The 17,995-nt window shown below is 38.9% G+C and overlaps 1 protein-coding gene across 1 annotated transcript in view; it reads left to right on the forward strand.

The window, feature by feature from the left end:
- TREX2 (three prime repair exonuclease 2) overlaps positions 1 to 16,518 on the forward strand; it is a 58,606-nt gene extending 42,088 nt beyond the window's left edge. The window contains exon 2 of the mRNA XM_044060466.1: positions 13,370 to 16,518. Coding sequence (XP_043916401.1) covers positions 13,395 to 14,147 — 753 coding nt within the window. The 5' untranslated portion in view covers positions 13,370 to 13,394 and the 3' untranslated portion in view covers positions 14,148 to 16,518. The remainder of the gene's footprint in view (positions 1 to 13,369) is intronic.
- The last annotated feature ends 1,477 nt before the right edge of the window (positions 16,519 to 17,995 follow it).

A 17,995-nucleotide genomic window follows, 5' to 3' on the forward strand; every position in this document is an offset into this window, starting at 1 on the left:
TGACTTGTTAAGCATACTTACTTATATAAGAAAATCATCATACTTCCCCTTGATGTTCAATGTAGTGTATGTAATTTATGACAAGTTAAGACAGTAGTGTTATGATACACAAGCCCATGTCATTAAATCCTGACTTTAATATCTAAATTCAGCAGACTGCTTCATCTTATATGACAATTATATATTTTATGTCTAGATTTACTAAAATCCTATATTACATAACTATTGTGTTTTTTTTTCTTTTTTTTTGGGGCTGTTGCTCAGTTATTTGAGAGACCACAAGCTGTAATGCTTATTCTTATTATTAGCTCCTTCCGAGCATGTTTATACCATCCATTGACTTTACATTATGAGACCCTTCTAGTTTCTTATTTGTTATATGTCCATCCTTACATACACACATATCAGTACTTCAGGCACGGGCAACATTACCCATCCAGTTTGCCAGAATACCATTCACTAGTTCATGTGGTGTGTTTCCAGGCTGTTCTTAAAATATCCAAACCAAAGCCGTTCCTAGGAAGAACCGCTGTCGGCGTTCTTTAGAGGTGTCGGTGGAGCGGTGGCTCCACGGAGGTTTTGTCCCAGGGTGAGACTTTGTATTGCAGATGTGGCCTCTCAGGAGGCAGTCAGCTGAGGGGCTTCTCAGGTTACTACTCCTCCCTTCCTATGGCTAGGCCTCTCCTTCTGTTTCAAGGCTTCTCCCAGGGGCAGGCCAGGTTTAGCTTCAGTTGGTGTTACCGCTCTTCAGGTACTGTGCCCAAGAAGCATATGCTTAAAATGGCAGAAGATTTGATTACTTTGATTAGGGTTCTATGCCCCTCCTGATAAGACCTAGGGTGGAGCCTGAGCTGGATTTTGAGCAGGCTTCAGATGTCAGAGTCTTAAGACTTCAGGAGTATCCTTATTCTGATTCTGATGTGGATGATTCTACTCTCTTCTCCTCCTGAGGATTTTTCTTTTCAAAACTCTTCATTCCATGAGGAGCATTTTAAGTGGGAAGGTCAGGACTTCTCTGATTCCAGGAAAAGGCTTAGGGAATTTTGTTTACCCCAGCATAGGCCTTTGGCTATACCTCCTGTTTTGGATGTAGTGGAAGATGTTTTCAGAGGCTTCTCTTAATCCTGTTTTGCCTCCTGCTCCTGTTAACGGATAGGTACAGGGTGCCTGAAGCTCATAAGTATCTTTAAGAGTCCTAGGGCAGACCCAGAAACTGTTAGCCAGGGGCCTAAAGGTGTAAGGCTTCTGTTGTTAATCCCTGCAGACAAGAGGCTAGGGCCTTGGATAGATGGGGAAAGAAAGTTTATACTTCTTCCACTTTTATGAGGGCTTTTGCCAGTTTCACATGTTGAAATACCAAAACTATCTCCTTTCACAATTAATCTAAGGTTGATGCTCTGGGTAGGTATTGATTGTAAAGTTGCAAGATTTAGTACATGTTTCTGAACAGGTGGGTAAGCATTCTTTGCAATGTGGTTTTGATGCTGTACAGGCCTGCTGGTGGCTGCCACTGGGTCAGTTCTTCAGGCACGCCTGGCTAGGGATCAATTTGTCTGAACATGTTAAAACAAGGATTTTAGATGCTCCTTTACAATCTGATGTTGTTTGGTCCTCCTGTTGAGGCAGTTTTAAAGAAAATGGAAGACAAGCTAAGTCTATGCAGACTGTTAAAGATTTTTGCAGGTTCAGCCTCCAAAGTTTAGAGAAATTGGCCTGCTAGGGTGGCGTATCCTTCTTATGATTCCCAGTCTAGGGGTAGATCTAGCGTGGTAGGCAGAGCTCAGGGCTCTTTCAGGCCTAGAACAGGGAGTTCTCCTGCAGTCTTCAGGTGAGGGAGGTCAGTCCTTAACAGACCCAATGACCTACCAGCTGCCAGAGCCTTCTGGCAGCACCTTTGGGAGGATTTACTTATATGAGAAAATCATCATGCAATTATATGACTTGTTATGCACATTTACTTATATGAGAAAATCATCATGCAATTATATGACTTGTTGTGCACATTTACTTATATGAGAAAATCATCATGCTTCCCCTTGATGTTCAATGTAGTGTATATCATTTATGACAAGTTAAGACAGTATTGTTATTATACAAAAGCCCATATTAGTGTCTATTGTCAATTGAATACTATTTGTTGAGAATATGATTGTTACATTCCATGACATTTCAAGTTCAGGCTTCTATTGTTTCTCTTGAACACCTTTGTCAGTTTGATGTCATGTATAAACATTAGTTACCTTGGTAATCACTTAAGTATTATATATGGTCAAGATGGGTTGCAAAAAATACAATTCAAATTAAAGAAATTACATGACTTGTTAAGCATACTTACTTATATAAGAAAACATTTCAAGTTTAGGCTTCTATTGTTTCTCTTGAACACCTTTGTCAGTTTGATGTCATGTATAAACATTAGTTACCTTGGTAACCACTTAAGTATTATATATGGTCAAGATGGGTTGCAAAAAATACAATTCAAATTAAAGAAATTACATGACTTGTTAAGCATACTTACTTATATAAGAAAACATTTCAAGTTCAGGCTTCTATTGTTTCTCTTGAACACCTTTGTCAGTTTGATGTCATGTATAAACATTAGTTACCTTGGTAACCACTTAAGTATTATATATGGTCAAGATGGGTTGCAAAAAATACAATTCAAATTAAAGAAATTACATGACTTGTTAAGCATACTTACTTATATAAGAAAATCATCATACTTCCCCTTGATGTTCAATGTAGTGTATGTAATTTATGACAAGTTAAGACAGTAGTGTTATGATACACAAGCCCATGTCATTAAATCCTGACTTTAATATCTAAATTCAGCAGACTGCTTCATCTTATATGACAATTATATATTTTATGTCTAGATTTACTAAAATCCTACATTACATAACTATTGTGTTTTTCTTTTTTTTTTTGGGCTGTTGCTTAGTTATTTGAGAGACCACAAGCTGTAATGCTTATTCATATTATTAGCTCCTTCCAAGCATGTTTATACCATCCATAGACTTTAAATTATAAGACCCTTCTAGTTTCTTATTTGTTATATGTCCATCCTTACATACACACATATCAGTACTTCAAGCACGGGCAACATTACCCATCCAGTTTGCCAGAATACCATTCACTAGTTCATGTGGTGTGTTTCCAGGCTGTTCTTAAAATATCCAAACCAATATTTGTCCTGTTCCATTTTACCAGCCTGTTCCATGCAGTGGCCACTCTGCCAGTGAACCACTCAACACACTTTCCATTCCCACAGATATTTCCACGAAGGAAATCTAATGACTCTCTTGCACTTCCTAGCAACCCCAAATACCCCTAGAGTCAGCTATTCCCATATGCCCAAGATGTCCGAGCAAGCTCACCTCCCATACCACTGCAAAGGGTTCTGCACAAGACCAAGTGCTCTTAGTCTTTCACAGTAACTCAGACTTCAACTCTTATGTAAGTCCTTAATGTGTTTGGACCAAAATACATAAAAATATAAAATTGTGCTTATTATTATTATTTTTTTTTAATAAAGAATCAACTTAATGAGCTAAATGAAGTGTTGAGAGACCATCAATATGTGTACATATGGTTTAAAACAGCCCTTTTATTATATATATATATATATTTTTTTTTTTTTAAACCAAAAACATTGCCGAAAATCATCTCGGAGGATCCTCAGAGTCTTTAAGCATTATATTCACTCTGTCTCTGTTACCATAGCAACATGGGAGCATCTGTTTCTGTTGGTGTGTCTGTGTACTGCATACCACAGGCTCACAATGCACCTGAAGCAAAGCTTCACTTCACTGCAACTTCAAGCCCAAATTCCCTCTCTTTCAGCAAGGCAGCAGCCAGGAAAAGAACTGTGAGCAAACAGATTAAAAAAAAAAAAACAACTTACCAACAAGCCGCCACAACAAGAGATAACACATTCTTCCAGCCTTGCCACCTCTCACTCAGCAGATGTATAAACAAAACTATTCTCTGCCAAAATATCCCAAATCACAGTTTTATCCACCCCCTTCCCCTGGATCCAGGCTAAAATACCAAATGTTTCTTCCTAATACACAAGCATTAGTTATGTTTAGACAGAATAATAATGACATTTGTACTAGCTGCCAGACACGGCCGCATCCACGCACACCATATCAGGATTGATCAAACAGCACTCGAAGCTATGATACCTGCCATAATTGATATTAACTATATTTAGACAGAATAATGATGACATTTGTACTAAGAGCTTGCTGCTATTATTCAACCAGGATATACATGACATTTCTAAATCATACGTTAACTGAAGAAGGCATTAGTCTCCATGACAGCATTTTTTTTTCAAAGCACTCTACTGTTACTGCTATTATATATGATGTTAATTTGTTACATTTGAGTCTGAACTCTGATGAATGGTACCTTGATGAATTAGTTAATTAATTACTTAAATTATTATAAGTAAAATCAATAAAAAATTAACAAGATAAGTGTTCATTGAGTTCAAGTAGGGGAATAGAAACTTCTATGTTTATATTATATGTTGCTTTGTTTGGCTTATATATAATGTAAATATTAACCCATCTTGACCTAACTTTGTTTGTGAAGAATTACTGGACTCTTTGAACATTCTGAATAAATCATAACTGTTTCTCTGTTGTTTAAGAAACCCTCCTGTTTTTTTTAAATAAAAACAGATGACAAGTGATATACCATATCAGTTGATACTTTGAGATGTAGTTGTAAGAGTTATTTTTTGGGACGGCTATCTTGGAATCAGTTTTTTGTTTCTTCTTTCTAGTATCTGTCCAAGGATTTGTTTCTTTTATTCTTTTAAGAGTAGTGGCCATCCATTCCATTTCTTCTGGGATAGACACTATGTTGCTGTTTTTGATAAATATAGTAGCTTCTTCTAAGTCATTAAAGGTTCTCATCTCATTGGAAAAAAGTATTTTTATCTTGGCTGAAAAGGCCAGCTGTGCTTTAATGTTGTTTTGTTTCAACAGTTTTATTATTGGCCAGACTTTTTTCCTTTGTTCTAGTATTCTGGAAGAATAATCATTGTCAAACCTTATCAGGCTGTGATTGTATTTTAAGGGTGATTTTCTCCAAGCAGATTTTAATATTAGTTCCTTGTCCAGAAATGAAAGAAATGTTATAACTATGGATCTAGATGGAGTATTTCTTGAGTTAGAAGCAGGTTTCCTCAGTGCTCTGTGTGCCCTTTCAATTCAAATAAAAGTCCCTCTTTCAAGTCTAAAAATTCAGGAATCCAGGTTGTTAAGAATGAAATAATGTCTTCTCCTTCAGTGTTTTCAGGCAGACCAAAGATACTTACATTGTTTCTCCTTTCCCTGTTTTCTAAGTCATGTATTTTGTTAAGCAGCCATGTATTCTGTTTAAGCAGAAATTCTTTTGGAATTCTTCCTCTTCGAGTCTCCCTTCAGTGTCATTTAGAGAAGTCTCTATATTTGTTATTTTTGTATGGTGTTGCTGTAATAGTTCCTTAATAGTATCAGTCTTTTTTGAGAATTTAATTTGAGGTTTTCCAATTCATTTTTAAAGCCATCCAGCTTCAAAGATAGTTCCTGTAAGGCAGATGTCATCAATTGCAGTTCTTTTTTCGTAGCAGCATCTGGATGAGAATTCCTTGAGTTGTTCATATTCAGTGACTCAATATGGTTCCCTATTAAAATCGCGAAGGTCCACTTACCCGAATACAGAAACGTCAACACGTATACGTCAAAACGCGAAAACGCTGATCGTCCTGAAGCGTGTAATCCGAAATGTCGAATCGCCATGGTTGGCCCTTCTGCGGTATAGCTCCATAAGGTAAGTGTGCCATAGTTACGGACCTTAGGGTTAGGGGGTGCGGGTTAAGGTAAATGCATAGATAGTAATGTATGTAAGGTTTAGTGTAGGTTTTGTTAAGTGTATGTGTGTGGGTTATTTATTTTGTTTGGGTATAGCTCTGTAAGGCAAGTATGCGATAGTTACAGACCTTAGGGTTAGGGTGGGGGTTAAGGTAAGTGCATAGATAGTAATGTATGTAAGGTTTAGTGTAGGGTTAGAAGTAGGGTTTTGGTTAGTGTATGTATGTGGTTTATTTTGTTTGGGTAGGTAGTATGTAGCGCACGGTGGGGTTGGACAACTATGACTGTTCGAGATTTTGAATTTTGCGGTTTAGGGTGTTTGGTGTATTCGTGGTTCAGGTAATATGTGTCGATGATTCCGTATTCGCTGATTAGGACTTTTGCGGTTGTAATATAGACCCACTCATCATATCTCCAAGTTACTTGACAGGAGAATTTTTGTACATCTCCACCAAAATTTATATTTATGTAGTTTAGTAATTTATCAATAAATTTCTGACATTTTAAACTTGAAAATAATAACATTTTCCTATATTATTATACTAGCTTATGGAGCTCTCAAAATTCACTGCTCTCAGTTGGCCATCTAGGCTCCGCCCCTGAGTAGGTGTTTCTTGACGCTTTCGGAATCGGCTCAGCTACATCCTGGGTGATCCCCCCCGGCAGGCAAAATGGTGGATCTCATTTCATATTGGGATTGGAAAGCTCCAGGTATGACAGAACCTATCCCAAAAAAGCCAGACAAGTACATAGTTTCACTCAAGGACGGTGCCCCTGGAGCACAGTCCCCCAGTTGATGCCATGGTGGCTATGGCAACTAACAAAAAGGACCTTGCCTTGGACAGATGCAGGAAACAAATTTTTGCTTCAGTGACCTTTGCCCTATGGTCACTGAATTATCTGACATACTTTATAAGGTTCCAGAGGGATTTGACTAAGGAACCTTCCAAATCTCTATTGGCGCGTATGGCAGCAGAAGATAAAAGACCATCTGTTCACAAATGGCCACCCTTCAGTCCCTATCAAATGCCTCTATGTGGCTGATCTCCAATGCTATGGAGGGTTTTTCCAGAACAGCAGGTTCAAGCATTACCATTATGCCTGGATGCACCTTTGTGCCTGCTGAGCCCTTCAGTCCACCATTTAATGAATCTACTTTATTTGCACCCAAGGGTAAAGAGACCCTCTCCATGAGTGAGCAGGATGGGAAAACTCTGTCTGCCATAGGGATAAATGTTTCTGTCCCTCAGAGGATCTTCTCATGGAACCAGAAAGTGGGTAAAAAAATGTAGTTCTGAAAATTGTAAGATGTTTCCCAGGACTCCTATGGAGATAGATCCACCAGTGGCAGAGGGGGGAACTGTAATGGCAGTTGTCATCCACACAAAAACCAAGACTTCAGAGATCCTTTTTTTGCAAAGCATATTCAGCATTCCTGAGCTGTTGCCAGACTGCTGCACTGTGGAGGCAGTCCAGGGTCACTTATCTCTGCACCCAGAAGCCTTGATGTCCATCCTCAAAGATGTATGTGTGCAGAAAATTATTACCAGAGGCTATTAGATTCTCTTTTCCCTCTATCCCCCATACATGTAAGAAAAAATCCAGATGTACCACACCATCAGAGAAGGAAAGCAGCTTTAGAAATAGAAAAGCTACTAACAAAAAGAGTCATCCAAGAGATCCCAGCAGACCAGTGAGAGTTTGGAAATTATTTGAGATTCTTTTTGGTGTCAAAGAAAACCAGGGACCTCAGGCCAATATTGGACTTATGCCATTTGAACCAATTTGGTAAGAACTCGCAATTCTGAATGGTCATGGTTCAAGCCATTCTTCTTCTTTTGCAGAAGGATAGTGTGCAACCTGGAGATCTATCAAGCGCATCCAATCACATCAAAATAGACATGCAGCCCAGGAAATGCCTTTACTTCTGGCTCAGGGACAGTCACTTTCCATTCAGAGCCCTGCTCTTTGGTCTCACCACAGCCCCCTGGATGTTCACCAAGTGGTTACAGCTCACCTGAGATTGCTGGGATTCAGTGTGTTTCCTTACCATGACAGCTGGCTCCTCACTTCTTCCACTAGGCATCCACTGACATGCACCAGACACTACCTGCTTCAACTGTGCTTATACCTGGGCATCACAGTTAACTACAACAAATATCTGTTCCCCACTCAAGCCCTGGAGTTCACAGGTGCTCATCTGGGTATAGTTTCTCAAGTGGCAAGAGTTTCTCAATCCAGACTGTCTATGTTACAGCATCAGGATGTGCATCTGTTGTCTCTCCAGTCACCACTGGTCAGGTTGGTTCTTCAGCTTCTCAGTTTGATGGCAGCCTCCATAATGCTTATGCCTCTGGAAAGATTTTATATGAGAGTGCTACTGTGGACACTGGCAGCATAGTGGTTTATGAATCAACATCCCATGACCTTTCTTATCCTAATCACAAATATATGCAAGCAACATGTCTTCTAATGGCTTCATGCACCATTTGTCTCTCAGGGCCACCTCTTTGTGCTGCCTTTGCCCAAGGCCATACTGACCACAGATCCTTCCCACCTTGGGTGGAGGGCATTACTTGGGAGAGACAGTCTAAGTCATGTGGTTCCCCTTAGAGACCAAGCTTCACCTCAACATCCTAGAGATGAGGGCAGTTCTCCTGGAATTATTGCAGGCCTTTAAGGACATTCTCCCTGTAGAGATGATTACCGTACAGACAGTAACATGTCAGTGGTCTGGTACATCAGTAAACAGAGGGGAGTCCATTCTTACCTCTTGTGTTGCAAGGCAGTGAGGGTGTGGCAGTGGGTGATGTCTTCCAACTGATTTCTTTTGGCAGTGCACAACATTTCAGCGGACAGACTGAGCAAATCTATTGTACTGCCTCATGACTGGTCTCTCAGTGCTTCAGTGGCAAAACAGATTTCTCATCAGTGGGCCAACCATGCTGCAATCTCTTCACCTCTACCCACAATTTCAAATGCAGTAGATATTTTGCCCTGATCCCAGGGGGAGTTGCTGAGAGATGCTGTGATTCATGATTGTACCCCTGATTTCTTTTATGTTTATCCTCCCATTCTCGATCATATCCAAATTTTTACAGAAAGCATGTCAATAGAAGAGCAAAGTGATCCTCATTGCCCCATTCTGGCCTTGACAAGTGTGGTTCCCCTTCCTTTGGCCTCGCGTAATACACTTTCTTTGAGGACTGGAACCCTTTCCAGATATGCTGTCTCACCTATCTGGACTACCTCACCAGGACATACAAGCCCTCAAGTTAACCCCATGGTTTCTCCACTTTTCATGATAATTAGACAATCCAGGCTTCCTTCCCAAGTTTTACACATCCTTACATCTTCCCAAAAGGATTCCACTAGGAAGATATATAAGATTAAATGTAAAAGATTCTCTGTATGGGTCAGTCAGAGATACCTGGATCCCTTTTCAGCACCCATTCTAGTGGTACATTTTCTGGCTTCCATTTTCCATAATGGAGCAAGTTATTCCACAATTTAGGTACAGATCGCCAATTATCATGTAGGTAAAGACCATTCATCTTTGGCCTCCCATAGACTATGCAAAGGTTTCCTAAAAGGTACATTCTTATTTAGACAACCTGTCAAGGATTCCACTTCTCCTTGGAATAATCCTTCTCCAGGCTTTGGCTCAGTTTCCTTTTGGACCCATGGCAAAAAGGGATTTGAAATTGTTGTTCTGCAAGACCATTTTTCTAGTCACTATTACATCTGCTAGTTGAGTATCTGAACTCCACGCATTTGTCTTGCCAGGCACCTTATATATTTTTCATAAAGACATGGTTGCTCTTCACACCAACATCTCCTTTTTCCTGAAAGTAGCATCAGAATTTGCCCATAACTAGTCTGTTAATTGATCAGTCTTCTTCTTCCTAAAATTCTCCAGTAAAGTGGAATATGTGCTCCATTTGTTGAATATACACAGACAACTGACAACTGAGGTTCTATCTCCAGTGAACAAAAAAACGTTCAGGAAATCTGATCAGTTGTTTACTTCCTTTTCAAAAGCTAAATTGGAAAAGTCTGTGTATAAGGTCACTTTAGCTTGGTGGCTCACTGACTTAATTTCTCATGTTTATAAGCAAAAAGTTTTGACTTTACCAAGACTACCACAAGCTCATTCTACATGGTCGTTCTCCACTCCCTTCGTTTTCTTATCCAGAACTTCTACAGATGACATTTGTGCTGCTGCTGCTGCCACTTGGTCCTGTGCTCATACCTTGATAGCTCATTGCAAGCTGGATATCCTTTCTAGGGGCAGGGCAGCATTTGGTTCTGCCATATTTCAGAATATCCTTCCATGAGACCAACCTGGGTTGATACTATCTGGGGACTCTGGATGAAAAAGACAACATCATATACAAAAGTTATGTACTCAAAATAATGATGTGTCTGTCTTGTCCATTTTCCTCCTTTCTCAACCTACCCTCCCTCCTTTCCCTCTCAAATTGGTAGAAGATACTGCTATGGTTTCCTGGTATGACCTGGAAGCATACCCTCTTGGTCTTTTTCCTGACTGAGCTCCAGATACATTTGCTTTCATGTTGTTTGAGTTTTCTATCTATGGGTCTGTTTTTCTATATATCGATTATCAAGGGGGTAAACTCAGTCTGAGGTAATGTGGGATTTGGAGGAGATTATGGGTAAGGGGGAGGAGATTGAGCTATGGATCCAAAGTCTGAGAAGTGGCTAAAGTCGGCACCACAGTCGGATCTGAAATCCAATGGTTGAGGAAGGATGAAAGCAGATACCACAGATGCATCGTTATGGTGAGCACATAGCTTTTGTTTCTCTTATGTCATATAATAACAGTGACCAAAATGGCTTTATTTGATTTTTTTTATTAAGCATGCATATTTTTTATTCATGTATGGCACAATTTTACTAGAAAACTGATACTATACTCGGGATACTTTGATGCACATAGGTCATAATGAATATTATTAAGCTTTATTTGCATTTGAGCTTGTTAGCATTGTGCTATAAGTAGTGCACTTTTCAAAGGTTTGATGGATTATTGATACAGAGGGTCAACTCACTTAAGTATTTTGCAAGAATTCCTCTCAGAATGTCTTTAGTTAGCACACTTTAAATTATATCTACAAGACTTGTTAAACTACAAAACCTAAACATAGCAGTAAAACTGTGCTATGTTGTGTACATTACCAGATATTTTCTTTCTAAATGTTTGTTAAATCCTAATCACCTCACCACCATGTGTTGCAAATAGTTTCCTCAATTATTTTTTTTTCCTCTTTTGCTGTTTTCTGGTACATTTGTGGCTATTTGCCAGTATATTCAGCTCTTGCATTTGTGGTAGAGCACACACTCTCCATTACTCTCTAACGTCTTGCTTGCTTTCCTACAAGTCAAAGCCTACAGAACTGTAAAAGAGCCAGAGTGACAGTGCATGCTGTATGGAGTGCCAAGCTTTATCCTGAAACTTCTTTTCTAGTGCCCAGAGGCATGTAGACTTTCAGTAACTATATAAAAGTTTCACTTTCAAGATGTTATTACCAGCCAGAAATTGATGGCTTCTTTGATGAGGAATAGACTTGTTGCAAGCTGTATCTGTTGATACTCTTAAAGAGGGCAAGCAGTCCTGTAATATTTGAGTCTTTCTGTGCCATCTGGCATCCCATCTACCCAGTTCCATTTCTGTTCTTGAGTGACAGGGTGGGCAAGACATAAGAAACTCTAATTCAATATCCCATGTCATAGGCTTGATATGAAACAGTAATCAGTAATGATTGGTAATCATCAGGTTTATTTCAGTTGCAGTGTCATGTTATTTTGATTAAAAAAGGTTATTGCATCATTTCAGAAATGCTGGTTGTAGTGTTCCTTTTTGTGCATGTTACAGGTGTAATTTTGGAAACAGTAAGCTAGATTAAAATTTATATTAATAAATGCATGTATAGTGTGTGCGTAATACACACACACACACACACACACACACACACACACACACACACACACACACACACACACACGTATATAGATAGATTGCCAAATCTATCTTTTACTTCTGTTGTACATGTATATCTTTTTAAATACAATTCCGTAAAATTGACCGATGTAGTGTTAAGTGACAGTGCTATATGTATTTATAGCAGCAGACTAAAGGTCAATCTGTACCTTGGTTTGCAAGAAGATTGTGTTTTCATAGCATGCTGAGTATGTTATGTTATTCATATAGGCAGGATACATGCTGAGTATGTTATATTATTCAGTACAGGCAGGATACATGCTGAGTATGTTATATTATACATTGACTGGCCATTAACATTCTAAAACGAGCACGCTGATTGGCCAGCCTAATCAGCGTGCCTGTTTTATATACCAACGGAAAAAGGTCTGGTCGCCCGGACTTTTTTCCTTTGGTATATTCTTTAATTTTAACTTTTTTTCAACAAAAATAAAAACAAAATTTGTAGTCCGGACTCCGGACATAAGAGAGAGATACCATACAGAAAATACAAGGGAAATTAGGTACGTTGTTTAAAACGAAAGACGCATACCTGATTTCCCTTGTAGTTCCTCCATTCTGTCTGTCTCCTACCCTAAACTTCCCAAACCTTTTTTTTTAATTAAAAAAAAAAAAGAAAGGAAAAGTAGAACAACGGAGATCTTCTTTTCTCTGTTGCTTACTTTTCCGAGCACTGATGTACTGGGTATGTGTGGGAACATAAGCCCCATATGCATGCGCAGTACATCAACACAAGGAAGCAGCATACCACCAGCCATGGAAGAACAGTGATGCAGTGTTATACAAAGACATTATTTAAGAAAAGTAAGTATTTTTTTCTTAAATAATGTCATTGTGTAATAGCAATAACCGACTCCGTGGTTGTGGTATATTGAAATTTACCCACGGTTGGCTTTATGCAATCATTCAGGCTTTCCCCACGTGATTAAACCACGTCAGTCATGGGTAAATTTCAATATACCTCACCGACATCATCGCTTATTGCTATATTATTCAGTATAGGCAAGATACATGCTGAGTATGTTATATTGATCAGTATAGGCAGGATACGTGCTGAGTATGTTATATTATTCACTATAGGCAGGATACATGCTGAGTATGTTATATTATTCAGTATAGGCAGGATACGTGCTGAGTATGTTATATTATTCAGTATAGGCAGGATATTGTAAAAAATCTAATAGTTTCACCAGAAAGAGTTCACACTTTTCTTTGGCGGCTGAAAAATTATCCTGGAAATGGCTGTAGTTAAAAAAATTATTTATCTTTTTTTTTTTCCTGGGACAGTTGCATTTGCATATCCCATGCTTAATATCTAACTGGCAGTGAATATTTATTCTATCAAAACATTACAGCCCTGTAAGTGAATTTATAGTACACAATGGTAACAAATCAAGAGGAGCACTTAAACTACTATTGTAGAAATGTGCATGTACATTGTCAGTATTTGCTTTAATTCCATGTTTCTCTTCATTTGTAGGTGAGAGTTTAGGTCCCTCAGCAAAATGTCCAACAGTCTTCAGTTTCAGACGTTTGTTTTTATAGACACAGAAGCCACAGGCACTGGGGAAGACCGCCCTAAAATCATGGAAATTTGCTTGATAGCTGTACATCGCTACTCTGTTGTGAATACCTTGCTGGACCATAGAAGACTGCCTCAAATGCCACGAATAGTGGATAAGCTTTGCCTCTGTATGAATCCCAAGAAGCTGGTTTCACAGCGAGCAGTGGAGCTCACAGGCCTCAGCAATGAGAACATGACAGAAAACCAAAAGCAAGGCTTTGACGATACAACAGTGACATTGCTTAATGCATTTTTGAAGAAACAGACCCCTCCAATTTGCTTGGTGGCTCACTTTGGACTGAAATATGACTTTCCACTTCTAAAAACTGAACTTCTGCGGCTTAATGCAGACCTTGCAGGTACCATATATTGCCTAGATACATACCAGGCACTGAAGGAAATCTATGAAAAGTGTGGTCCAAAGCCCAAAAGAAAAGGCCAATATAAACTTAGTGAACTCTACAGGCACTATTTCAAAGAATACCCTGCAGTTACACATGGTGCTGAAGCTGATGTGGTAACACTTGCCTGTGTGTTCCTTTGTTGTTCCCAGCAGTTGTTAGAGTGGGCATCACTCAATAGTAGGAGCTGGGAGGATATTCGACCAATGTATAAACCCAGTCCTTCCAAGCCTGAGATCTCCCATGCTACTCCACATTATATGAGGTCTAGCAAAACTCTAGTGTTTTCTTGATCTTTGATTTATACAGTGGGTACTGTAAATCTTTTTACTTATCCATATTCTCAAGTTGAATTTTCTTTTTTTTAATTTATTTTAATTTCTTTCTCTTGTCCTATAAATCAAGAACAAGATAACTGCTGAGAAAAAGTTAAAGAAATCAGGAGTTTACCTTAAATATTGTTGTAATGCTACCTCAGAATTTGAAATGACCATGAGCAATTTTTTATTGGTTTTGTGTGTGTGTGTGTGTGTGTGTGTGTGTGTGTGTGTGTGTGTGTGTGTGTGTGTGTGTGTGTGTGCACTTGCGCGCCTAGTTAACGTTTTACACACATCTGCACATGTGCATCATGATGCATATTTATTTCTCTGTTAATTTGTGTATTTATTATGACAATGGGCAACAAAGGAAGAATATGGAGAAGTATCTGGGTATGTGGTCAAGCTTGTCTTACATCTCTGCTGAAAGAACTAATGAATTGATTTGCTTAAATGGGTTATATTGTTATATGTGGCGTCAGATTTTCAGCCTTTTATTTATCTTCCAGAAGTACATTGGAAGCATTGCATAAATGCAGTGAAGTATAATACAGTGTGCATTAATTTACAAAGCTGTGAAGCTAGCTTGCTCCTGGGGTGTGTGTTTACTATAGAACAAAGGATGGATGTCTGCTGTAATATTTTTCGTCCACACACAAAGAAGAGTAGTCTGTATATACCATCTTTCAGCTCTGTTTTAAGAAATATTTCTTATGTATCAACCATAATGTTCAAGTTGTTTTTAACTTTATTTTTAAAGTGGTTTACTAATTTTGTAAATACTAATATTATATGCCTGTATGTAATTTACAGCCACCTGCTCTCTTGAAACATAAAAAAACAACTCGAACGTGAAACGAAACATCTGTCTTTCAGTTGCCATGGTACAAGAATTGTATTATTATTGTGATTATTGTTATTATAATTTTTTGGCCCTGACCACTACTTTGACCATCTATTTTTTCGTCTAGCTATCTCATTGACCCATTTGTTCTCTGAAGGGTGACAGCCCATTCACTTCTGTGGGGTGAAACTCAATCACTGGATAAGTGGCATCATCTACAGTAAATTTTGGGGATTTCTTTTCTGTTAGTCTTAATCTCAAAACCCCATCCTCCAGAACAGTAATGTGAGAAATCAGCTGAACGGGTCATAACCATGATCTTCAAGGCTAAAAACATGGCCTCTATGGGACCAGATAACATCCCAGGCTGCTTACTAAACCATCTAAAACAGGACCTAGCAGAATCACTTAGCATCCTCTTTAGCCACAGCCTGAGCACTGGATTCATTCCAGCAGTGTGGAAAACAGCGGCAGTAATTCTCTTGCACAAAGGGGGTCCATCAACCAACCCAGGGAACTATAGCCCCATAAGCCTAACCAGCCTTATCTGCGATGCCATGGAAAGAATCATCATGGACCTTATTAACAAAGACAGAGGAGACCTTAAACTCTTGACCTGATGCAATTTGGCTTTGTTAAGTGTAGATCGTGCTTATTAAACTTGGTGGACTTATTCAAGAATGTCACCAAAGTCCTGGAAAAAGGCAAAACAGTACATACCACCTATTTTGACTAAGCCAAGACCTTCAACACAGTCCCCAACTCAGGTATCATTGAGAAATTCTCCCATCTGGGGATTAACCCTTATTTCACTAGATGGAGAGCTAACTGGCGCATTGACAGAACACATTCTGTCAAAGATGGGGATTTCACCTCTAGTAGTAGATCAGTTACTAGTGATGTACCACAAGGATCTTTGCTGGGTCCTCTGCTGTTTGGAATCTACTTCTTGGAAGCCCAGGTGAAAGTAGAAAGCATGTGGCTTACCAAGTTTGCTTATGATTGCAAACTGGGTGCAATCATTGAGTCCCCTAATGATATTAACATATTACAAAAGGGGCTATCACAGGCAAACAACTGGTGCCAAAGCCATGGACTAAAACTAAATGCAAAAAAGTGCATTATTATCCCCTTTGACAAAAGGGAAGTCTCTGCAAATTACAATGTAGGCAGTACCCCCTAAGCTCCAACCCAGTGGTGCAGGATTTAGGAACACAGGTTGATAGCAATCTAAACTTCAATAACCATGTGTCCACAGTGGTAAGGAAAGCCTTCTATGTTGCACATCTCATAAGTAAGGGCATCACATCCAGGACTAAGGATGTTATAACTCCTCTGTAGTAAACCCTCTTCAGACCACTCCCTTCTGTATGTACCTCACCAGACACCTGCAACACCTGCAGCAGCTGGAGAGACCACAGAGGTTTTTCACCAAGAAAATTCAGGCTCTTCAAAACATAACCTATGTGAATAGACTGAAAGCCCTGTCACTGTACTCTGTATCTTATACAGTGGCGGATTTATCCTTTTGCTAGAACACATGTATAAAAGCTTTTATAACTGTTATGTGTTGAAATCTGAAAATGTACCACCAAACAGGTACACAGTTGAGGGAGTATTCCTCTTACTGTTTCTAATTTGGTGATACATTTTCAACCCATTTTAGTTAGAGAAGCTTTTTTTATGCCTTTACCATCACAAGTCACTATGGAAGATGTACTGAATAGGAGAGCTGCTCAGGATTTTAGATTGATGAGATGACATGCTCATTCTTAGATCCTGATTGCAGTTGTGCTGCCAGCGTGACTGACAGTTTTGTTCAGGCTAGAGGACTTTGTGGGAGGAAAAACAACTGTCTGTGAGCATGTGACAAACGACACTCCAAGACTGACAGAGGGAGAGAGCAGCATGCTGGGAGGTTTTTCGGAGGTTATCGGAAAATAGTTAAAGTTAATTAAAAAAAAACAAAAAAAAAAAAACAGGTGAGATGTAATTATTTCCTTTGGGTGAATACATGCTGCCAGTAGCATAGAAGGGGGAGAGGGAGGGTGAGAGGGACAATCACCCGGGCACTAGCTTGAAAAGGAAGCAATTCACAGAAATTAAATAAATAACAAAAAAGTGTGTATATATATAAATGTTTGATTTTCTCTTAGAAAGATTTAAAGTTTTAGGTCGATCCATGCTTTTTTATACTTTACTTTGTGTGGCCATTTGCCAGGGACATCAGTTGGCATATGCACTGTGGCATTCCGGTATAAGTTATGTGAATGAGGTACCAACAGAGCAAGCACAGGGACCCTGGGGAAGCCATCCTAGTCAAAATAAAATGATTGCACATTGTGCAAAAACGCTAATTTAAGATAGGTAGCTTATCAGGTGTTTTTTGTTTCACAGTTATATCCCAGTATCTATCAACTGTCTGGTATTTCCTGGACAAACATTAATTTGGTGTTAAAATAACAGGGTGACATTTTTTTTAGTAGCTCCTTTAAAACAGAATTTGTTTACAGAATTGCCTGATAGCAACAACACTCCACACGCATAGGCATGCAGGATGTCAAAAAATAGTACAAGATTGTGAGGCGGGCAAGGGCATGAGCATTATTTTGAGTAAGGAAAAAGGCAGTAAAAAGTACTTATCACGTGTCCAGCTGTCCGCTTCTAACTTGGTTGGTTTAGAAAATTGAAAGTGTGCTTGAATCCCATAAAAGTAAATTTACAGAACTTAAACTGCAGTTAAGTAAGTCCAGTAGGGATTAATGGATGTGATTGCAATGGAAAGCTATAATCTCATTTGTTGCAGACTTTAGTCTCCTGCCGCTTGAATTTTTCTTGCCTCAACTATTTTATAGATTTTAGTTTTTAATTGCGTGCTGGTAAGCCTTATTGGTTTACCTAACTGTATTGGGCAGATAGATTTTCCAACTTATTGCTTATATTGTGGAAACATTGTGCTGTACTGTCTGTCTTTTAGCAT

The sequence above is a fragment of the Protopterus annectens genome, chromosome 1.part0 (assembly GCF_019279795.1).
Source record: "Protopterus annectens isolate FY-2018-M chromosome 1.part0, PAN1.0, whole genome shotgun sequence".
Taxonomy (NCBI): Eukaryota; Metazoa; Chordata; order Ceratodontiformes; family Protopteridae; genus Protopterus; species Protopterus annectens.